Source organism: Equus asinus, chromosome 5 (genome assembly GCF_041296235.1).
Source record: "Equus asinus isolate D_3611 breed Donkey chromosome 5, EquAss-T2T_v2, whole genome shotgun sequence".
NCBI classification, from domain to species: domain Eukaryota; kingdom Metazoa; phylum Chordata; class Mammalia; order Perissodactyla; family Equidae; genus Equus; species Equus asinus.
Window position 1 is genome coordinate 96,648,076 of NC_091794.1, and position 24,776 is coordinate 96,672,851.

At 37.8% G+C, this 24,776-nt stretch overlaps 1 protein-coding gene across 3 annotated transcripts in view; it reads left to right on the forward strand.

Annotated features, from left to right (window-relative positions):
* HNRNPR (heterogeneous nuclear ribonucleoprotein R) overlaps positions 1–23,391 on the forward strand; it is a 33,594-nt gene extending 10,203 nt beyond the window's left edge. For all 3 annotated transcript variants that reach the window (XM_070510715.1, XM_044769976.2, XM_044769978.2), the window contains 6 exons: positions 10,519–10,695; positions 12,313–12,448; positions 15,143–15,348; positions 19,037–19,186; positions 21,859–21,980; positions 22,113–23,391. In XM_070510715.1, coding sequence (XP_070366816.1) covers positions 10,519–10,695; positions 12,313–12,448; positions 15,143–15,348; positions 19,037–19,186; positions 21,859–21,980; positions 22,113–22,725 — 1,404 coding nt within the window. In that variant the 3' untranslated portion in view covers positions 22,726–23,391. The remainder of the gene's footprint in view (positions 1–10,518; positions 10,696–12,312; positions 12,449–15,142; positions 15,349–19,036; positions 19,187–21,858; positions 21,981–22,112) is intronic.
* The last annotated feature ends 1,385 nt before the right edge of the window (positions 23,392–24,776 follow it).

Here is a 24,776-nt window from a genome sequence, read left to right on the forward strand (position 1 = left end):
TAACATCTGCTGCCAATCCTCCTCTTTTTGCTGAGGAAGACTGGCCCTGAGCTAACATCCGTGCCCATCTTCCTCTACTCTACGTGGGGACACCTGCTACAGCATGGCTTGCCAAGCAGTGCCATGTCTGCACCTGGGGTCCGAACGGGCGAACCCCAGGCCACTGAAGCAGAACATGCACACTTAACTGCTGTGCCACCGGGCCAGCCCCAAGCATTAATTTTTAGATATATATCAAAACTAATTCTAGTTATGTTCTTTGTATATAGAATGGAGTTTTCATTAATTGCTCTTTGTTCCCTGAACTTCTTTTAAACATTATAACAGTTAATATTCTGTTTCTGAATATTTAGCATTATTGAAGGGGGCTCTAAGCCATTTTTATTTTTCATGATACCTGAATCAGCTGTGTATGATTGTTCTGAGTCTCTTAAAAAACTGCTCTAATTTCTTAACGTTATATAATTATTGATTGACTTACAATTGGAACTCTAGGCCATCTGAGTTCCTTGCGGGAGCAAATGTCATTGAAACATCATGTACAAGTGAATAATATTTCAGCTTTTTTTTCACTTTTGTCCTCTCATGTACACCTCTCCCTCCCCACCCCCTGGCCATCCTTTCAAATCTACATCTGTGTTTTATTTACTTTGTAAACAATATGGAAATAGAGTTTAGTTCTCTTACTTGAACTCCTACAGCATATCTATTTTTTCCTAATGGTTTTACATTTTGTTTTTAGTGTCAGGATTTTTTTTTTAGTGAATAAAAGCGGAATTGCTTTTTTGCCTTTTCTTTGTTCTCGAGGCAGCCTGCAACACCTCCAAGAGGGGAATACAATTTTTAAAAGTTTATTTATTTATTTATTTATTTAAAGATTGGCACCTGAGCTAACAACTATTGCCAATCTTTTTTTTTCCCCCTGCTTTTTTCCCTCCCCAAATCCCCCAAGTACATAGTTGTATATTTTAGTTGTGGGTCCTTCTAGTTGTGGTATGTGGGATGCCGCCTCAACATGGCCTAATGAGCAGTGCCGTGTCCGAGCCCAGGATCCAAACCAGTGAAACCCTGGGCTGCCGAAGGGGAGCACGTGAACTTAACCACTCAGCCACAGAGCTGACCCCTAAAAAGTTATAGTATACCATTCAGCATGTGAAATCCTTGTTAATATTTACCAGATGTTACATTTGTCTTAGTCTTGTTTTTTCCAACTAGTTATAAAATCCTTAGGAATAGGCATTGTCTGTAAAATTATTATGTTCTTACAATGCCCAATACAGCCCAGTGTAAAATTAGTTGGTTGTATCTATTTTGTAGTTATGGAAATGAACTTTTTAAACCCATTAGATTGGTTTTATTAATGAGCTCATCAATGGAGATTTATTTTGTCTTTGCTTGATAAAGATGAGGAGTTTGCTAGTGCTCTAAAAGTTCGCTGAAAGCATTTGAACAATTTAATAGGAGAAACTATTTTGACTATTCAGTTAGAAACAAATACTTGGTATGATAATGCTGAAGTATGTGTAAATTCTTTTATTGCATTGTATTTTATTGTATTGCATTCCTTACTCCACTGCACTGTCTCTTTAGGAGGAAGATCTATTTTCCCATATATGAGATATCATTACACACAGCAAATATTGTTGCAGCAAAATCCCTATATGAGATGATCAGCCTAAAGCCACTCCTGTCAAGCAATTTGTTACAGCAAAATCCTGGTGTAAAGTTTTTGATTCCTCCCATAAAATAAGATTTCATGAGATTTCGTTATACTTGTTGAAAACTAAAGTTTTGAAAAATAGATTTTTAATATATTGGGTTGCTGATTTAGTAAATAAATATTTTAATTGGTGTCACTTTTGATGCTGTGAGGTTCTGCTTTTTGTTCTTTTATGTTTTATTACACTTACTAAAAAGTTTTAGGGACAGGCCCGGTGGTGCAGCTGTTAAGTGCGCACGTTCCGCTTCAGCGGCCCGGGGTTCGCCGGTTCGGATCCCGGGTGCAGACATAGCACTGCTTGGCAAGCCATGCTGTGGCAGGCGTCCCACATGTAGAGTAGAGGAAGATGGGCACGGATGTTACCTCAGGGCCAGTCTTCCTCAGCAAAAAGAGGAGGATTGGCAGCAGATGTTAGCTCAGAGCTAATCTTCCTCAAAAAAAGAGAGAAATTTTTAGCTCTTGGGGCCAGCCCTGTGGTCGAGTGGTTAAGTTCCCATGCTCCGCTTCAGCAGCCCAGAGTTTCGCTGGTTTGGATCCTGGGCACAGACATGGCGCCACTTGTCAGGCCACACTGGGGCGGCGTCCCGCATGCCACAACTAGAGGGACCCACAACTAAAAAATATATACAACTGTGTATGGGGGGAATTTGGGGAGAAAAATCAGGGGAAAAAAATTTTTAGCTCTTGATTTAGGAAGTTGAAATTAGGGTCAGTGCCTGAGACTGACAATATTAAAATTAAGTTATGAGCAGACTCAGATTTCATCTTTGGGTAAAATCTACTGTAAATGAGCCCTATAAATGAGCACTCGTTAACAGACATTGTTGCTAAACGTCCTGAGATAAGAAATATATAAGAGGGGCTGGCCCCGTGGCCGAGTGGTTAAGTTTGCGTTCTCCGCTGCAGGCGGCCCACTGTTTCGTTGGTTCGCATCCTGGGCGCGGACATGGCACTGCTCATCAAACCACACTGAGGCAGCGTCCCACATGTCACAACTAGAAGGACCCACAATGAAGAATATACAACTATTCTATGTACTGGGGAGCTTTGGGGAGAAAAAAGAAAAAAGTGAAAATCTTTAAAAAAAAAAAAGAAGAAATATATAAGAATAATAGGTATTAATTTTGAGATGTACTTTTTAGTGTGCCTTGGCTCTCAGACCTAGTCTGGTTATAGTATCTTTGTATTCTTCAGCTGGTTTTGTAAAATTGTTTGGAAGTAAATTCTGTTTTAATTTGTTTCTGCTGACGTAAATGTGATATCCATGGAGATCATGGCTAGATAGACTCGTTTGTGTAAAGAGCATAGCGCTGATGTTCTGTGGAGGAATCCGAAAGAAGTGGTAGAGTGAGATCTGGTTCTTTGGTTTATTAACTGTTAGCAGTGGTTTGGTTTATTTAGTGTTACAGAGCCAGTATATTTAACAGAGACCTCTAAGTATATGACTTTGTAGCACCTGAATTAAATTATGTACTGGGAAAAGCTGCTATTGTTTGCCAATTAGCAATAGGAGCTAGATAATGGAAGAACCCGAATAGATAGTCAAAACACTATTGAGCTGCCTGGTTCTGTTCCTTTCAGAGACTTGAAGTGCTTCCTCTATTACTGTTTCAGTTTTCGATGGATAGGGAGTAGATCCAAGCCCTGATGCCTAGTGAGTACAGAAAGAACTGTTGTTATGGTAGTCACTAGATTCTGTTGGTTCTAAAGAGGGGGAGGATTTACCTGCACATGACTGAGTGCTTACTCTGAACAGCTCGTATGGAGCCAGAATGGTTCAGAGACCAGCAAGTTAATAAAAGGAAAACATTTCTATTTGATTTTAGTTAATTAAAAATTGAGCTTAGGGGGCCAGCCCCGTGGCTGAGTGGTTAAGTTCACGAGGTCTGCTTTGGTGGCCTGGGGTTTTCCCGGTTCAGATCCTGGGCGTGGACCTAGCACCGCTCATCAGGCCATGCTGAGGTGGTGTCCCAGATAGCAGAACCAGAAGGAGCTACAACTAGAATATACAGCTATGTCCTGGGGGGCTTTGGGGAGAACAAGAAAAAACAAATGAAAAGAAGATTGGCAACAGATGTTAGCACAGCTGCCAATCTTAAAAAAAAAAAAAAATTGAGCTTAAAAACTCTTAAAGGAGTGATGCTGGGTTAGTTTTTGAATACTGTTTATTTTTAGCCTTTCTAAGCTCTTTTAGTGTAAGCTGATCTTGAAATGAAGCCATGTTCTGTTTTTCTGATAAACCAGTGTTTTTAGTTTGTTCCTTCATGGACTCCAATGATTATAATATTCGGGACTTTGTTGACCACAGATTTATTGGTATTCTAAAGTAAAACAATATTCTTATGGAAAATCTGTAAGTTGGGCTTCTAAAATTCAAATGATACTTTTTTTTTTTTTAAGACTTCATTTTTCCTTTTTCTCCCCAAAGCCTCCCGGTACATAGTTGTATATTTTTAGTTGTGGGTCCTTCCAGTTGTGGCATGTGGGATGCTGCCTCAGTGTGGCCTGGTGAGCGGTGCCATGTCTGCACCCACGATCTGAACCAGTGAAACCCTGGGCCACTGAAGCAGAGCGCAAGAACTTAACCACTAGGCCACGGGGCCAGCCCCTCAAATGATGCTTTAGAGAACAAAGAGCTTGTTCTTAGGAATCCTTTCTGTAAAGTGATTAGTCAATCAATAAATTACTTTTCCTAAAAATACAGGTTTTTCACTTTAGGTTGCTTAATGAGGTAAACCTGTCTGGTTCTAAAAATATAGGCATAAGTGTTATATAAGTAGTGTAATATCTGACACTTAGCTTCCTCACTTAGCTGTGTGTCAGATTTTTTTTCCTTTTCTTTTCTTTTTTTTGGTGAGGAAGATTTGCTTGAGCTAACATCTGTGCCAGTCTTCCTCTGTTTTGTATGTGGGTCGCCACCAGAGCATGGCCACCGACAAGTGGTGTAGGTCCACACCCGGGAACCAGACCCAGACCACCAAAGCGGAGCACATTGAGCTTTTAACCACTAGGCCACGGGGCCAGCCCCCAGATATATTTTCATAGTACCACTGCATGTGCTCTTTCTTTGCTTTACTTGTATTTGTAATGGGTAGGAAGGAAGTATGTATGGTGAATGATCTAATTATGAAGCACCATTGCATTGTGTTAATAGAAACAATTTAAAGCAGAATTTACTTCCTAGATCAGTTTTTAAATATTCAAAGACAGATATCCTCAAATATAAAAATACTCTAACCAGACTGGGCCAGAGAGCCTAGCCACACCAAAAAATACATTTCAACATTAATGCCAGTTATCCTTGTGTATTTCTTGTCTCAGGACACCTTTTATCAGTAGTTTTTTTTAGTGCTATGCCCTGTTAATGAATGTTCATTTATTGAGTTGATAATACAGGGTGGTATAGCTAACGCCAGTAAGAAGTGGTCAGATTCTGGATATCTTGAAGACAGATCTAACAGGATTTATTGATAGGTTTGATATAGGGGTGTGAGAGAAAGGAGCGAAGGATGACTTCAAGGCTTATGACCCGACAGCTGGAAGGATTGAGTTGCCATTTATTGAAGTGAGGAAGGTTGTAGAGAAGAGCAGATTAGCAGGATTGAAAGATAGTAGTTCAGTTCAGGACATGTTATGAGTGAGATGTCTCTTACTCCTCCAAATGGAGCTATTGAGTAAGCACTTGCTTTTATGAGCCTGGAGTTCAGGGGAGAGTTCTGGCTGCAAGTTACAAATGTGGGAGACACAAGCATCTAGATAGTATCTAAAAACCATGAGTTTGGATGTGGTCACCAAGGAAGTGTGTATAGCTGGAGAAAGGGTCTGAGGTTGATCCCTGTGGCCCTTCAACATTAGAGTTTGGGAGATGAGGAGGAACTAGCAAAGGGGACTGGGAAGAAAGCTAGTGAGGTAAAGGGAAAACCAGGAGTGTGTTGTCCCAGAAGTCAAGTGAAGAAAGTTTTCACAGAAGGAAGGATGGTCAGTCATATCAAACTTTCCAAGTAAGATGAGGACTGAGAATTGACATTTGATTGTGACAACATGGATGTCATTAGTGACTTTGACAAGAATGGTTGTGAAAACCAGATTTGAAGATGATTTGAGTGGGAGATGAGGAATTTGAGCCTTTTTTTAGTACTTGTATATAAAGCAAATATGGACAGCTCTTTTGAGCAATTTTGCTATAACTGGTCATAGAGAAATGTAACAATAGCTGGAAGGTGTTGTAGTCAAGATATATTTTTGTTTTACTTAATTTTAATGGAGAAATTATACCATACTTGTGTGCTGATGGGTATGATCCATGTATAAATGAGGAAATTGATGATAAAATTGTTGCTGGACCAAATGTCCTTGAGTAGGAAAGAGGGGATGGCATCTAGTGCATAAATTAACAGTATGAGGTAAATTTCATTCATGCCTTCATTCAAAGATGAGCAGCTGTTACGTTCCAGGCACTGTTCAATGTTGGGAATAAAACGAGGAACAAAATGTGGGCTCTCTGCTCACATGGAAATTGAACCCTCCTTCTGGTGTTATTCCCAGATGAAGATATTGACTCCCTGATTAAGAAATTTGCTCGAGGTAACTAAAATGAAAATTTGAATCCAACATAACTTAAAATTCACTGTTTCTCACATTCTCCCTACCTTCATAGTTATCATCCTAATGCTCCAGGCAACCATCATCCCTTGCCTGGATTGCCCAGTTAACCTGACTGAGCAACCTGTTTCTCCATATAATCCATTTTCTACCCAGCTTCCAAAATACTCCCTCTAGAACATAAGTCATACCTAATCACTTGTCTGCTCAAAACCCTCTGATGTCTTCCTGACACATTTGGAATAAAACTCAAACCCCTAACTGTGGTTTAACTTGATCTGACTCATTCTCTCCTCAACACTTAGCTCCTTTGTGGACCTTCTGTTGCAGTGACTGGCCTATATGCTGTTCTTCAGATATGTCAAGTGTACTCCCATGTTTTTGTACTCGTTCCCTTGCCTTGGAATGCTCTTTCCTCGTATTTTTACTTAATTTTCTTTCTTAGGTCTCGGTTCAAATTAGCCTCCTCAGGGAGGGCCTGCTAATTAAAATACCACCTCTCCTTCATCATTGATCACCTTTCCTTGCTTTTATTTTTCTTAACCCTTAACACCTGAAATCATATATTTTTTTTAATTTTTATTTGTGTCTATCAGTAGACTATAAGCCTCATGAGTGAGATCTTGTCTGTGATGTTCACTGTATCTCTAAAACTTAGGAAGATACATGATACGTGAGTCCAAGGTATATGACATTTCGTGTATCATGAAACATTTCGACAAATTCTGTGAGTAGGGAGGAAGCCAGTTGTCTGTTGTCTGATAGGCTAGACATTACGAATTGGAACAACTTCAAGCTGATACATAAAAGATTAATTAGATATGGATGGGAATGGGAGGGATTCACTCTATCTGGGATTTCTGTTTATGGGAGTATTAATTCTTCAGTCATTTTGGGGGGAGGAAGGGGAGCATAAATTATGTTCTCCCCAGAGAAATGGGGAAAATCAGAGGAGCTGGTTGGTTTTAGTCATTTTGAGTTTTGGAAAAAGGAGACATTCGTTAGAAATGTATTATATCTTGACCATGGAATATTTAGGGGGCCGGCCCTGTGACCAAGCAGTTAACTTCGTGCGCTCTGCTTCGGCCCGGGGTTTTCCCTGGTTTGGATCCTGGGCGCGGACATGGCACCACTCATCAGGCCACATTGAGGGGGCATCCTACATGCCACAACTAGAAGGACCCACAACTAAAATGTATAACTATGTACTGGGGGGGATTTGGGGAGAAAAAGCAGGCAAAAAAAAAGATTGGCAATAGTTGGTAGCTCAGGTGCAAACTTTAAAAAAAAAGAGATTTAAAAAATATAAGGTAAAAGAGTAAAATTAGGACAGTATTTTCATGCATTGATAACCACTATTAGTATTATTCTGATACCTACTATTAGTAGTATTCTGATACCTAGTCATCCTTATCTATACGTACACCTATAATCAAAAAATAAAAATTGGCATTGCTAGATTTATTGATGGTTTGAGGTAAAATCAAGACAACCAAGAGAAAATGTTTTATAGACAGCTAGAGATAGAGAATTAGACCTTGGGATGTAGATCTTGGGAGAGATCACTGTATAGTTGTAGGCTTTGGGAATGGATATGATCTTTATTTTGTTTTTGTTTTGAGGAAGATTAGCCTTGAGCTAACATCTGCCGCCAGTTCTCCTCTTTTTGCTGAGAAAGACTGGCCCTGAGCTAACATCCATGCCCATCTTCCTCTCCTTTATATGTGGGATGCCTACCCCAGCATGGCTTGCCAAGTGGTGCCGTGTCCACACCTGGGATCTGAATGGGTAAACCCTGGGCCACTGAAGCAGAACGTGTGCACTTGACAGCTATGCCACCAGGCCGGCCCCTGGATATGATCTTTAAAAGTGAAGAAAATATAGTACAGATTAGGAGATAGAGCCATAACTTTGGGAAACAGGTAGATGATTATTAGGTTGATAGAAGAATCACTATGGAAAGGACAGAGAAGTAATTAAAGGTAAAAAGACCTGGTTAGTGGAGGATTCTGAAAACTTAAGAGAATTTTCAGAAGGTGGCATCACCAGTGTAAATGCTTGTTGAGAAGGCAAGGATGATGAGGCTGAGGGAAAAAAAGACTTGAATTTGGTCACTAGAACGTTAGTGACATTTGGGCATACAGTTTAGTGTTAGAGAGTTAAAGACAGCATAGATGCCAAGTGCTTTTCAGAGTCAGTTTTCACTAGGAAGATGCTTCTCTAGGGATATCACTCAGCTGTCTTATTTATACTTCTCTGTAGCTTCGCAATACCAAGCATATTAGTTGATTAGATGAAAAGAATACCCGCATGAGTGAAATAAAACAGACATGGGCCATGTGTTCAAAGCATTTAGAAGTGAAAGGAAAGGGATACATACACACACACACACACATAAATATATATAAAATATAGGCTAAAGTAAGGAGTTGGTTTTTGTTTTTTTTTTTTTCGTTTGGGAGATTTGGTATGTTTAAAGATGGAGGAAGGAACCAGAGGGAAGGAAAACATGTTCTGAGCAAAATAGGAGAGTTGCAGAAATAAGGTTTGCAGTTATTTCCTAAAGAAGGTGATGAAAAGAAAGCTTATTTATTACGGTTAAGGAGTTAACCTTGGAAAGAAAGTAATCTCTGTCTGTGAGGTATAAGGAAAGAAGTGAAAATAAATAGATTTCGGGAGAGGTTTTTTTGGGTGTTTTTTCTTTTTGGTTTGGTTATTTATTGAGATCATAATGGTTTATAACTGTGTATTTCAGATGTGCATTATTATTTATCAATTTCTGTATAGACTGCATTGTGCTCACTACCAGTAGTCTAATTTTTATCCATCACCATACATGTGTGCCCCCCTTTGAGAGAGATTTTTAAGGCTGAGAAGAAAGAATGTGAGGAAGCCAATGACCTTCCCAGAGATGTCCTTAGAATCAGACTTAGTGAATGAGAGTTGGAGAATTTCAGGAGATAGATTAGGAATAGCTGTTATGTGAGAATCATGCTAGAGATTCAGAAGAAGACCTCAGGTTTTACCAGACAGCAGTGAAGGTGAATCTGATTATTTTGAAAAGGATTGTCTTGAGATAGCACAACTGTTGTAGAGCTTAACATCAGAAACTTAATATCCAGTAATAATTTTGGCATCTTTTGGATTAATCAGGTCATTATTTTGGAATATGAAATGTTGATGTAGTTGACATTCATGAGGAAATTAATCTCATGCAAATGCTAATTTATTCTTTAAGACTTGGTGTGTGGGTTGCAAATGTTTTAACAGAAAAGATTGTTTTTGAAGTTGCTGATATGGTGGAAACTTGAAGAAAATTGTGGTCTGATATTAAATATTGAGAGGGTTTCTGATTGTTTAATTTATCATTATTGCATATTATAATTTAATCCTACTTAATATATAATTTTAATTAAGATAGAGCACCAAATCTTCAAATGATAAAGAGTTTCTTTCATACCGTAAAATGTAATATTCTGATAGAGAAAGGGATATATTGAAGCATTAGAGTTTTCAGTAGTAAAGATTTTAGAGTTGAAGAGAACAGTTCATCACATGAAGATGAATGACCACATCAATCTTTGATTCAGTTATAGCTTTTATAAAAATGCAGACATCATATTTCCGTGAAGATACGTACATGCCCATTATTCTTTTTTTATGAGAAAAAGACATTATACAAATTCAAAATTGAGTTAGTACAGGTTTTGCACATTAAATAGTTTCCATTTTTCAGTATAGAATATTGATCTGTGTTGATGGCCTTAAAGTCATTATAATAAAAATTAACATCAGCTCCACAGGATTCAGATCGTCCCTGTTCCTCCATAACCATCTTTGTGCCCCTACTCCCTTGAAAAAGACTGACAGGGGTTGGCCCGGTGGCGCAGCAGTTAAGTTAGCACGTTCTGCTTCTCGGTGGCCCAGAGTTCACTGGTTTGGATCCCGGGTAGAGACATGGCACCGCTTGGCAAAAAGCCATGCTATGGTAGATGTCTCACGTATAAAGTAGAGGAAGATGGGCACGGATGTTAGCTCAGGGCCATTCTTCCTCAGCAAAAAGAGGAGAATTGGCAGCAGATGTTAGCTCAGGGCTCATCTTCCTCAAAAAAAAAAAAAAACAAAAAAAACACGGCTTTGGGGATCGAAAATCAAATGCTTACATTGGGATTTCTAATACAAAGGTTTTATTTCAGGTCTTTGTAGGTAAAATACCGAGAGATTTATATGAGGATGAGTTGGTGCCCCTTTTTGAAAAGGCTGGTCCCATTTGGGATCTACGTCTTATGATGGATCCACTGTCCGGTCAGAACAGAGGGTATGCATTTATCACCTTCTGTGGAAAGGAAGCTGCGCAGGAAGCTGTTAAACTGGTACGTGATAAACAGGTACCCATTGTCTAGCAAGTCGTTATTTGAGAGAAATACTTCAGTTAAAAATGTTTGCAGTCAACATCGTTTCATTTTTTTTCCACTTTTTGCTTTGAATGTTTTTATGTTGACTGAGTTGGTATGTGACCTTTGCTCTATTTTTCTGATTATAAAAGTAAAATAGAAATGAAAATACCCAAGAAATACTGTTAAAGTCTCCCATAATTCTAAGAAGTTATTCATTAGAGTGATTAGTATCTAAAGTTTCATTTAAATATTTGGCTTCTGCACTTCTCTCTGGATTTTAAACAAAAAAGATGTCAAGTCTTACTGTTAAACTTTAGGGTAGGATTCTTAAAGTGTAATGAAGGCTGGGATGGGTTCTAGGGAGCATAGCAATGGGCCACGGTGACTTTTAGGACACATTTCTGGAAATGGTTGTAAATCTACTGTGTATTATTTTTGTCACAGCCTAACACAATTTATTTTCTAAGTGTATTCTTGTTCTTTTCTGTCTTCTTGTTTCCAGGCCCTTCAGTCCTGTCTCTAATCTTTCTCCTTTTCTACTATGTTATAACCAATCTTCTAATAATTTCCTTCCTGTAGGGCCTCTTTTACTCTTTGTACTTATTTCAGAGGAGGAGGAGGAAGAGTTACAAAGTTCTGCACATTGAGTATATCTTCACTTTGCTGTATTAAGATACAACTATCTCACTAGCTTAAAATAACAGTATTGCTTTTTGGCACACTCATTTGCCAGAGAGCTAAAGCCCTCACTTAGTCTAATTCTAGTCCTTCTAGAATTGTAATTCTAGAATGGTATTTCACCAGGGCTTCTGGTTTCATTAGTTGCCTCTAAATTAGTTCCACTTCTAACTGACCCAGATTTTAGTTATTATGAACTTTTTCTTCCAGTTTATTTTCTTAATATTGACAAGTTTTCAAAGCTTTATTTCTTTTTTTCTGGCAACATATGGATGATTTTATTTTTTAATAATCACATATCTTTTAGTAAACTAATGGGTAAGTAGTGTTAAAACACGAGAAGCTAAAGTTTATGAAGAAACCATCATAGTGATTTAAATAAAGCATTTTTTAGTCCTATTTTATATAATTTTGAAAGTATTGTGTTTGATATGCGTTTTAAAACTTTATATATTTAGAATTCTGTGTTTTGTGTAGAGTGTGAACTACTTCTAAATTTCTGTCGCATTGATTAAACATAGTTGTTACTCTTTATATATTGCCTATGACTTATCTGTATCTAATTTCATCTCCAAGGGCCCCGAATGATCATCAATATTCGGTACCTTTTCTGAAATTCTCTGGAAAAAAATTTTCAGATAGATAAAATTGAAATATGAAACAAGATACTTTTAAAAATAGAGTAACTGAGTCATTTATATAGAGAGGAGCAGTATAGGTTAACAAAACCAAACTGAAATGAGAGACTGTAGCAAGTTTAAAAACACACATTTCTGTTATGGCAAGCATGAGGGAACTCAATGAGTTCACAAAGCAGGGAGTGTTTGACCTTAAATTGTTGGATTTTTTAGATTGAGATCAGTTGTCCTGAGTTTGGGGTGGTTGTGGGGTGTCTGGTTCTTTTCTTCCTTGCAGTGTGACAGCTATGAAATTCGCCCTGGTAAACACCTTGGAGTATGCATTTCTGTGGCAAACAACAGACTTTTTGTTGGATCAATTCCGAAGAATAAGACTAAAGAAAACATTCTGGAAGAATTCAGTAAAGTCACAGGTAAAACAAAAATGCATTTAGATGTTAGTTTTGGGAAACCTGTGGTACTATTTATAAGTGGGGGAAAAAAGGAGACCCAAGAATTCACGTCTCCTCAGTATCTATTAAATTGCCTCCTTTCTGCTTTACAGTAGTTTGGACTAAGTCAGTTCCCTCATAACCTCAGTTTCTTAGAACGTCCCCTTCATTTCTTTGCCTTAATTGAGCCTTGGCTTTTCCAGAGCCTTTGCCCTGCAGCCCTTAAATGAAGGCTTTCTCTCCCTGACAGTCAGTGTGCTTTAGGCCAAGGGGATGAGAGTTCTTAGCTTTCTCCTTCCTGTTGCCTTGTATAGATCAGATTTTTCAAAATTTCTGATTCTTTTTTTTTTGAGGAAGATTAGCCCCGAGCTAACTGCTGCCAATCCTCCTCTTTTTGCTGAGGAAGACTGGCCCTGAGCTAACATCCGTGCCCATCTTCCTCTGCTTTTTATGTCTGGGACGCCCACCACAGCATGGCTTAGCCAAGTGGTGCCATGTCTGCACCTGGGATCTGAACTGGCGAACCCCGGGCCGCCGAGAAGCGGAACGTGCTCACTTAACCGCTGTGCCACCGGGCCAACCCCTAAAATTTCCAATTCTAAATCCGTGGAATTGATTGAGAAGTACATTTTATATCACAGGTCTATGTACATTTATATGTAACTGAAACGAAAGTTACCAAAACCATGCTTTCACTTATTACACATAATCTGTCCTGTTTCACTTTTTTAAAATGCTGGTGGACATCCACTAATGCCAGCTATGGTTTTAAAAGCATTGTTTTAGACCATTACTTCACCTTATAGAAACCACTATTCCCTTACATTTTTGTCATCCAGGCATACTGTCCTTTCTTTTTCTTTCAAGCTGTTGTCTCTTGCTCTTGTGCTTTCAGTCTTTCATTAATTGAAGATTGCTTCTGGCTCACAGTCTTCCTCTTCTGCCCTAAATGAACTTATTCTTAGTACTTTTAACATGGACATGGAAGAACCATCCAGTACCCTAGCCTCTCAGTTTTTATGATCACCTCAGTCCAGTCCTTTACTTCAGCTCCCCCATATCCAGATCACATTCTGGATCTTGCCACCAGAAACTTCTACCCTCTCTGAGATTTTGATTTCTGGCTTCCCACTTTGTAACTGCTGCTGTCTCATAATTATGTTGGTCTAATACTCCTAATGGCACAGTTCTTTATCCTCATCACTGTTTTATTACCTACCATCTCCTTTCTGGCTTCTTATGCATTTATTCATTCCTTCTGCAAGCCTTTATCCAGTACTTCGTGAGTGCTGGCATTGTGCTATGTGCTGGGGTACAGTGGCGAATAAGATCTTTCTCTGCCCTTGAAGAGCTTACATTCTGAGAAAGGAGATGAGACAAAAAATTTAAATATTTACACATTGTGGTAAGCCCCGTGAAAAAGGAAGTAAAAGATATTTAGCTAGAGAGTAGCTCCTATCCATTTCATTGGTTATGGAACACTCACTGTTCTGATAAGGTGACAATTCATTCCAAGACATAAAGAATAAGGAGGATGTAGCATACAAAGAGCAAAGGGATGTGCATTCCGAGAGAGCAGTACATGCCAAGGCTCTGAGGCAGAAAGAACTTGGTGTATTAAAATGACTGAGAGAAGGCCAGTGTTGATAAAAGGTAGAATTAGGGGTAGCATTATATGAGATGAAGTAGGCAGGGGTTTTGTAGGAGTTTGGATTTCATTGTATGTATAATGAGAAGGTATTTGAAGGTCTTAAGTAGGGAATAATATCTCTTTCATGTTCACAGAATATTATTCCTATTGCTATACAGATAATGGCTTGGAGGGGTTGATAGTAGAAGCTAATGAAGTAGTGGAGGCTGTCCTAGTAGTTCAGATAGAAGATTAGACTAGGATAATAGCAGTAGAGATGCAGAGAAGTAGGTGTACTTGAATCAGAGCGGGGAGACGGAGTAAAGGAAGCAATCACGAATGAGTCCTCGGTTTCAGGCTTGAGAACTCGTGAGGTGGTACTGCTGCTTAGTGGATAGGAAAGTCTAGAAAATACAGATCTGGGGAGTGGTGGTGCAGTTTTGGATATGTTGCATTTGAAATGTCTTTAAGTCTGGGCTAGAAATAAAATCTAAGCATTCTTAAGGCTGTAGATGGTATTTAAAAGTAGGGACTAGCTGATATTACCTAGAAAGAGAGCTTGTATGGAAAGATGAGGGCACAGGACCAAGACCAGAGGGACACCAATATTTAGCAGTTATTTTCATTCTTGGTAAAAACGGTAACTTTTAAGTTAGATCCAAGGATAGTTTTCGGTCATAACTAGTTGTTAAATGTTATTTCTCTTGGATTTATGTTAATAATTTGGTTTTTAGGCTCCTTAGTAGTGTTTTCATAAATTAGAAGGTCATTTAATGTCAACACTCTAAAATATTTATATGTTAAAATACAGCGGTTGGCCCTTTTGTTCATGGCTCTACCTTCAGGATCTTTAAAGTTAAAAGGGAACATAAAATGCTATCCCAAAACTTTGTATCTGATGCTGATTTGTTTACTAGGTAATTAGTGGATCATTTTGATACTTCTTCAGTTATTTTTTACTCTTCGGCAAATGGATTTAGGTCTGCCTAATTGCTAGATGTGTGGTGGATGCTTTTGGCTTATATATCTGGCTGTTGGTTTAACAGAGGGTTTGGTGGACGTTATTCTCTATCATCAACCCGATGACAAAAAGAAGAATCGGGGGTTCTGCTTCCTTGAATATGAGGATCACAAGTCAGCAGCACAAGCCAGACGCCGGCTGATGAGTGGAAAAGTGAAAGTGTGGGGAAATGTAGTTACGGTTGAATGGGCTGACCCTGTGGAAGAACCAGATCCAGAAGTCATGGCTAAGGTAAATGCAATTTCTTGGCATTGGGAGTGCAGTTATTTAAAATTTATACTCAGGATACAGCTCAAATTTCTAAAGCTTAATAATAAATATAAATTGTAGCTCTTGATCCTGACTTGGTATGCAGGAATTCCTGTTAACCATCCCTTTTCTTGCAGATGAAGTGTGCAAAAGGAACTGAACTGAAATCACGTCAATTAAGTATTTCTGTACACACTGAGAATTTATTTAGTGCTAAGTACTATGAGGGATACAGAGGTGAAAAAAGGAAAAGAAAAGAAAAAAGAGCAAGATCTTGTTCAGTAAAGAGAGAAGTGATGTTTTGGAGATGGTGAATTATTATAATCTTCATTGACCATACTGTGACTTTCATTACGTCACCACAAATAGTATTTTATTTAGGTTTATAGCTAATTTTTGTTTTTTTAAGCTTTTCTTTTTTAATGATCAAGTTCTTTTAGAGTATTGTCGCCATGAAGAAAAAGGCATGCTCTTGTTTGCTCTAACATAGTAATGGCAAAATATGCATGGCAAGTCTTGTAGAGGTCCCTCGCTTTCCTCCTAAGCCCTTTACTTGCATTGCCAGGACCTGTGCTTCTTAAAGGATGGTGCCATGAGTCCTGGTTCGTAAGCTTTCCTTTGGGTGACCCCTGGGATTGAAGAGACACATCAGAGTTGCGTCTCTGCTACTTTCAGTAGGTTTTTGAGTGTTTTGGTATGTGTCTCTTTTCTTCTCAAGGAGGCAACAACTCTGTGGATGACCATAAGTTAGTGGTTGGATTCTTCTGGATTGAGAAATCTTCCTCAGGCTTTTTATTCCAGATGCTGAGGAGGCAGTCGTCTCTGTGATTAGTTTGGAGGAGAGCCCTGGTTTTTACTAGTATGATAAAGTATTTATAGGCAAAGACATCTTTGAGTTAAGCAGAGAAGATCCATTGAGAATGAACTTGAGAGGCTCTCAAATGTGCTGCTCAGCATCTTTTTCTCATATTCCTTGAGTAGATGAGTGTCAAGGAAAGGGAATGGAAATGTAAATAGCCCTGATTTTTTATTTTTTATTAGAATGATTTTTCCATTTTTTATTCTAATACAGTTGTGACTTTGGGCAAACTTACTGATTTTGGATGCCACCTATTTTATTGGGCTGGGTAAATATCTTAAGATCCCTTACAAGTTTGAATCTACCCTGTAGAAACTGAATATAGTCAGTATTGCTTTTCCTATTAAAAAAAGTTTTTAAAATAGCATTATAGATACATTACATATTATAAGAGGGGAGTAAAATCCTCAGAAAAATCTAAAGTGTAGCTAGTAATTTGTTTATCAACCACTTTTCACATCCTTCTGGTAATTTCAGATTGAATTTCATCCTAAAATTTTTTGTAGGGTTAGAAAACCTCAAGATTTTCTTCTGGTAACTGTTTTTCCTGGATCAAAAACAAGTTTCAGAATGAAAAGGAAGCTTCTATAAAGTTGAACAATACTGACTGAATAAGCTTGATTGAGTAATACTGACTCCTTTATTGTTTTCTAGTAGGGCAGGGAGTTTACCCGGTAGAGTAAAGCTTCTGCTGTTACTTCACTCTATCAATGTTACAATTCATTGAAGATTTATTGCCCAATTGGGCCAGTTTTATAATCAAACAGGACCTAAGAGCCTAAATGTAGCTTCTGAATGAATTGTAACGCAATTTCATCAAGTAATTTTTATATAATATGTTATGGTTTCACCTCAGGAAAGAGTAAAAGATCCATATTGAGTTATAAAAAATAATAAATCGGTGGAGGCTTGTCTAATGTACAGTTAGACCTCAGTATTGACAACATTTGAGAAAAGGAGGGTAGAGATGGAAAGTGTTAGATTTTTTCCCCCTTGAATTAATATCTTCTCCCCAAATCCTTTTTATTCGTTTAGCCTTTTACACGAGGCAACAGTTTGTTCAGTGAGTCTCTTACTTTTTTTGTTTGAATAGGTAATATATTTCTTCAGCTCAAAAATCGAAATTAGATAGAAATGTATAGATGAAGTAGTCCCACTTCCACCCCTAGCCCCATTACCATATCCCCCTTGTCCCCTGTAGGCATCCAGTTTTAGTCTCTGGTCTGTCCTTTTAAGCTCTTCCTTAGGCAAATATGAGTGCTTATTCTTACTTTCCCCACTTATTCAAATTGTTGCTGGTAACCTACTGTATTCGCTGGTAACATATTTCATCACTCTAAGGAAGATACCATTATTATATGTACCACTAAGAAATTAAAAAATGTTGCCAATTAAATTCTGACACCGTGCTTGCATATCACATTAAATGTAACTTGGATCCCTGTTTTGGAGATGTAAAAATGGGGGGTGAAAGTCTTACCAAAGGTGTATCCTGACAATCTCTATACTTAGAGTTCTTCCTCATCTTTTGTGGCTACATAATATTCCATTCTGTGGATGTACCAAAATACGTAATATATTCAACCAACTGGACATTGAGTTGTTTTTAATCTTTTGTTATTAAATACTGTAGTAACTAAACTTCTGTAATGTTAGTTGATACAGATGCATGGATATCTGTGGGATAGATTCTCAAGGATAGAATTGTGGGCCAAATGGTGAATGGGTCTGTAATTAGTAAGATTACCACATTCCCCTCTGTAGGAAGTGTATCATTTTACCTGCCCACCAGCAAAGTACAAGAGGCCTCTTTTCCTTTCCTTGTCAAAATAGTGTATAGTCAGACTTGGATTTTGCCACTCTGACAACAAATGGTATCTCAAAGCCATTGTGATTTTCTTCTCTTACTATACGTGAGTTTTAAGTTTTTAATATGTTTAGGGGCCATTTGTGTTTCTTCATAGGGACCATGTATTCGTGAATTTTGCCTGTTTTTCTATTCAGTTGTTTTTCTGTTGAGCTTTTTCTTGTTTTCTTACTTTCTGATATAAAAGAGAGAGGAATTGTTTATAAGTTTGTTTTTTGACTTTGCTTATGATATTTTTTGTCATGTAGAAGTCATTTATTTTTACTAGTAGAATTTATTACTCTGTAGTTTACAGATTTTGTCACAAAGCCTTCCCCAGTGCAGTGTTATGTAGAGGAGTCACCCTCATTTTCTTCTAATACTTTCAGTCTCCTCCCCACCCTCTTCTCTTTTTTTTTAATTAAAACTTTTCATCTGTTTAGTTTCTTCTGGTGTATAGTGTGAGGTATGGATCCACCTTTTATCTTTATCCAGATTAACACTACACTGATTCAATGACTTAATCATAGTTTGTTATATCTAGTAGAGCTAGTCTTTAAAATTTGTTCTTTTTTTGTTGGCTATTCTTGCTTGTTTATTTTTTCTTATAAACTTTAGAATCAGCCAGTTCTAGGGGGGAGAAAACAGGAAAACTTGTTGTTTAGAGGGCATTTAGGGACCATGTTAAATTTGTACATTAACTTAGTAATAATTATGTGTTGGTTCCTTGAAGGTCCTCTTCACAGTGTTAGGTACTTTAATGACAGGGCACAAGAAAGAACTAATAATTTATATAAATTGGTAACTAATATCAGAATCATTTTCTTGGCAGTTTTCATACTTTCTGTGACAGCACTTAATGTTTTAGAGAAGAAAAACCTATGCCATAAAGATAGGAAGAAATACTTTAAGACTTCAGCTAAAATGAAGTAGCCAATGCCAACTTTGTATATTTGTTGTATTAGGTGAAAGTTTTGTTTGTGAGAAACTTGGCTACTACAGTGACAGAAGAAATATTGGAAAAGTCATTTTCTGAATTTGGAAAACTCGAAAGAGTGAAGAAGTTGAAAGATTATGCATTTGTTCATTTTGAAGACAGAGGAGCAGCTGTTAAGGTAGAAGTTTTGAAATTTTGGTTCTTGGTATTTGAATTTTATTGTTGAAACTTGCTAAACACAAAGCAACTTTTAAAAATTGAAATAAAAATGGTTTTCAACTTTTGCTGAACCTTTATTTTAATAATCTCTGTGAAGTGTAGTAGTGTAACAGGTAAGACTCTGTATTTCAAAGCCTGATTATTACTAACTGGGTTTGTGATCTCGGGCAGGTTATTTTTAATCTGTTTTGTTTTTGTAAGCCTAAGGTTTGGTAGCATGATGCCTTGGAAATATTCTAAGGTATAGTAATTAGCTACTGTAAATACTAAACAGGTAATGAATGTATTATAACTACTTTGTTTACCTTAGTTTGTGGACCTATGAAAGAAACTGAGCAGTGTACATGACTACATACCAGCATATTTAATTCAGCTGATATGTTTGAGGGAATGGTTACTTCTTCATGGTTTGCCTTTCTTTGGTGATTTTAGAATTCTAATAGCGTTGACTATATTTTGCCAGTTTCGATAGTTGTTAGAGATGTTTCTTGCATATAATAGTTGATTTTCCCCTGAAGATAGTAATGAAAAGTGTAAAAAAAGTATTTTCGTATGGTATCTAGAACATAAAACCTGAGTACTCTGATGCTTTCTATTGATAATTGATCAGCACCATCTTTGATGGGTGAAATTTCCAGTTTCTACTTCCTCTTGTTCCTCTCTCCTTTTCTGGACGAGGAAAAGAAGACAAAATACTAATAAAAGTTTTTTTATGTAATTGGGAAGATGAATCCAGAATCCTCAGTGACTCTGCCTTGGTTCTTTTTCTCCATGTTCTGTCAGTGGAGTAGTGCCACCTCTTATTGGAGCAGTTTTTGTTTTTGTTTTCTGCCCAGGCTGCTGCTTTAAAATGTGCCTTACAGAATCTTTGACTAGTTAGAATTTATTGGTTAGCTTTTTGATGGTAGTGAGACATAGAAATAATGAGTCAATACTGCTTATAAAATTCAAAGCTTAGTACAGACTCTGTCGTCTGCCTTCTGAAATTGCCGTGATATGAAACACAGATAACTAATAAATTTGTACCTTCTAAGTATTTCTTTGGATTCCGTTGGTATTAACGAAGTGGTTGTCCCTAATTGAAAATAATTATAAAAACTGGTAGGGTGCTTTACCAAAGAAGTCTATGAAATTATAAAGTTTCTAGCTCGGCAACTGGATATCACATTCTTTAGGATGGCCAGGGGAAAGAGGAGGTGCTTCATTCTTTTGTTTATAGCAGGAAGCTTCTGTGGACTCATTTGTTAGCTTTTTCAGCTGAAGTGGCGGAAAGCTAAGGTGGTAAAAGGGGAAATTAGCATGTAGAGGAGGACTGATTTAATCTCCATCTAGATACTTTATGGATAGAGCATTATATTGAGTGTGTCCAGAAAGGAACAGGTTGTATAGGGCACCAGAAAAGCTGTGATGAGGAGGTGACACTTCCTTACTGACTTCCCTGAATCTTGAAGAATGGCAGGCCGGTAGGTGGAACAACTTACAGGGCTAGAGCATAGAATGCGTGTGATTTCTGCTTTCCGGGTGAGTGCTTGAATCTTGGTTAGTCCAGGGCTTTTCTGGGCTCTGCGCTGTGTGTGTGTGTGTGTGTGTGTGTGTGTGTGTGTGTGTGTGTGTGTGTGTAAGATTCACCCTGAGTTAATATCCATTGCCCCTCCTCTTTTTTTTGCTTGAGGAAGATTCACTCTTTGCTAACATCTGTGCGAATCTTCCTCTACTTTGTATGTGGGATGCCTACAGCATGGCTGCTGAGTGGAGAAGGTCCCAAAGCAGAGGGCATGAAACTTGAACCACTTCGCCACAGGGCTGAGCCCGGGGCTCTGCGCTTTTAACTGTTAAGGCAAAATATGTTCCAAGTGAAGTGTAACGGGGGAAACCTAGGCTTTTTTTGGTTAATATCTTGTTGAATTTTACTGATGATGTCATTTGTATTTCAAATCCTTAAAATTTTTATGGAAGAACAGAGTAAGACCTACATGTTGAATGCTATGCGTTTATTTAAAAATTTGAGTCCTGAGGGGCTGGCCCCGTGGCCGAGTGGTTAGGTTCGTGCGCTCCGCTGCAGGCTGCCCAGTGTTTCGTTGGTTCGAATCCTGGGCACGGACATGGCACTGCTCATCAAACCACGCTGAGGCGGCGTCCCACATGCCACAACTAGAAGGACCCACAACGAAGAATATACAACTATGTACCAGGGGGGATTTGGGGAAAAAAAGGAAAAAAATAAAATCTTTAAAAAAAAAAAAAAAAATTTGAGTCCTGAAAAGTTGGTGTTAATGCTGGCGTTTTTCCCAGATGTGGCTTTGCTGCTTTGGTGTGGGTAAGCTTTGAGGAGTTAGTTTTTTGGAATTAAGGAGCAGCAGTAGGCAGCTCTGGCAGCTCTTTTACCTTTTTAAATATAATAATAGGACATAGGATTTGTTCTCTATAATTTACATATAAGGGGGAAAGATTGAGGAAAACAACTGCTTTTTGTGTTTTATTACTTTCTGGCTAGATTCATCTTTTGCAAATTCTAATAGTTGTGAAGTAAGTTGTTTTTTAAGTGCATTAAATGGCACAGACGTGTTTATGTAGTTATGTTTTAAAATACTATTACTTGTAAAATAAATCTATTTTTCTAACTTTGTATAGGCCATGGATGAAATGAATGGCAAAGAAATAGAAGGGGAAGAAATTGAAATAGTCTTAGCGAAGCCACCAGACAAGAAAAGGAAAGAGCGCCAAGCTGCTAGACAGGCCTCCAGAAGCACTGCGTGAGTCTGCATTTTAGTAAATAGTTCTTTCAACAGAGAATAACTTGATAACAGAGATCAGGTCAATAAAATCAGGAAGATTCTTGAATTAAACTAATTTGTTTTTTCTTTCTCCCTTCCCTCCATTGCTAGGTATGAAGATTATTACTATCACCCTCCTCCTCGCATGCCACCTCCAATTAGAGGTCGGGGTCGTGGTGGGGGGAGAGGTGGATATGGCTACCCTCCAGATTACTATGGCTATGAAGATTACTATGATGATTACTATGGTTACGATTATCACGACTATCGTGGAGGCTATGAAGATCCCTACTACGGCTATGATGATGGCTATGCAGTAAGAGGAAGAGGAGGAGGAAGGGGAGGGCGAGGTGCTCCACCACCACCAAGGGGGCGGGGAGCACCACCTCCAAGAGGTAGAGCTGGCTATTCACAGCGGGGGGCACCTTTGGGACCACCAAGAGGCTCTAGGGGTGGCAGAGGGGGTCCTGCACAACAGCAGAGAGGCCGTGGTTCCCGTGGAGCTCGGGGCAATCGTGGGGGCAATGTAGGAGGCAAGAGAAAGGCAGATGGGTACAACCAACCTGATTCCAAGCGCCGTCAGACCAACAACCAACAGAACTGGGGTTCCCAACCCATCGCTCAGCAGCCGCTTCAGCAAGGTGGTGACTATTCCGGTAACTATGGTTACAATAATGACAACCAAGAATTTTATCAGGATACTTATGGGCAACAGTGGAAATAGACAAGTGAGGGCTTGAAAATGATATTGGCAAGATGCGATTGGCTCTAGATCTACATTCTTCAAAAAAAAAAAATTGGCTTAACTGTTTCATCTTTAAGTAGCAATTTGCTGCCATTTGTATTGGGCTGAAGAAATCACTATTGTGTATATACTCAAGTCTTTTTATTTTTTCCTCTTTTCATAAATGCTCTTGGACATTATTGGGCTTGCAGAGTTCCCTTATTCTGGGGGTTACAATGCTTTTATCGTTTCAGGCTTCATTTTAGCTTCAAAACAAGCTGAGCACACTGTTAAATCATGATTTTGCAGAACCTTTGGTTTTGGACAGTGTCATTTTTTGGATTTGGGATAGATCACATAGGAGTATGGAGTATGCTGTAAATAAAAATACAAGCTAGTACTTTGTCTTAGTAGTTTTAAGAAATTAAAGCAAACAAATTTAAGTTTTCTTGTATTGAAAATAACCTATGATTGTATGTTTTGCATTCCTAGAAGTAGGTTAACTGTGTTTTTAAATTGTTATAACTTCACACCTTTTTGAAATCTGCCCTACAAAATTTGTTTGGCTTAAACGTCAAAGCCGTGACAATTTGTTCTTTGATGTGATTGTATTTCCAATTTCTTGTTCATGTAAGATTTCAATAAAACTCAAAAATCTATTCAAAACATTACCTATTTCAAATTCAATTGTGTCCTAAAACATTATTTTATTCGTAATTCTTGCAAGGAATATTGTTTTCAAAGTATAACTGCCTATGTGAGTGATCAAATTCTTGCAAAATTTCTTGTCTATTCCAGTATGTATCGTGGTTATCAGACTGAGGATTAGTCTAAATTCTAGTATTTATTCCAAATAGCACTTCATTGATTGGTGTTCTCTCATAGTCTTTTCTAATTTTGAAGTTTTATCCTTTATTTTTATTAAAAACAGGTTCAAAGGCTTTTGAACATTCTTGCAGGCATTGGATAATTTGCATTAAATAAAACGGGATTGAGAAAGCAGACTGCAATTTATTTTGACCCACATTCTTTCTATAGAGGATAATTTGTTGTCTGAAGACCTTATTTGGTGGATCATTGAATGTATATAACAGAAAGTAATGTTAGTACTGTGGCGTCAATTGCACTGCGGACTAAACTCAGTTTAGTATATGTGATCATGACTACCACTTTAGTTATTGGTTTAGGAATATAGTTTCCTATTGCTATGTAAATTTGCTTTGAGAAACACTCATGCCTTATAAAAGAGGCTTAAGAATGTCCAGTAGTCGTACTTCTCACTTTTCTGTTAAATACCTGTTATTTTTATTGTTTTTTACTCTCCCTAATGGCTAAAGTTTTTGTTGGCCAAGTCTTACCTCTATTTCCCTGTTTCCTTTAGAAATTCTGATTTATTGTAATGACTTTTTTTGCTTGAGAATAAGAGGAACAAAAGAATCCAAACTTTACAGTGTAGATAAGTCTGGATCACTCTCAAATTACCATAAAATTTTCCCTTCCGTTTTATTCTTAGGTGGGTCTAAACTGTTTTTAAATTATAAAAATTAGCCATTGGGAATAATTAAAATGGACACACCTATTTTGCGTTTTGTTCCTGTTTGGTGTCTTTTATGACAGCAATATTAGATTTCAAAATTATAAGCCACTTGATTCCTTGTGAGCTTGGTTAGATCATATTTTGGGTTTCATGGCTTCTCTTTTGATCTTGAGTAAGAAAATTAATATTTGCCTATGAAAGTCTATATCTCATTTCTTGTTAAAAGTATACTCATTACATAGGACAGTAAGTTAACAGGCCTTTTTAGTATTCCTATGATGTTTTTGGAAACTGATAGAGGAATCATATAGTTTGTTTTATAGTAGTTTCAAGTTCACATGGGTATCTATTTGGTGAAGCTTAGATCCAGTTGTTCTTACGCCCATGTATGCAAGTAAAGACACCAAACGTTCTTTAAATGATGCTTTTAAACTTTGAAAATACAATTTGAAGCTATAACTACAAATTAGACTTAAATAAAACCCTGATTTTTCTTGGAAGAAAGAAAGGGTCT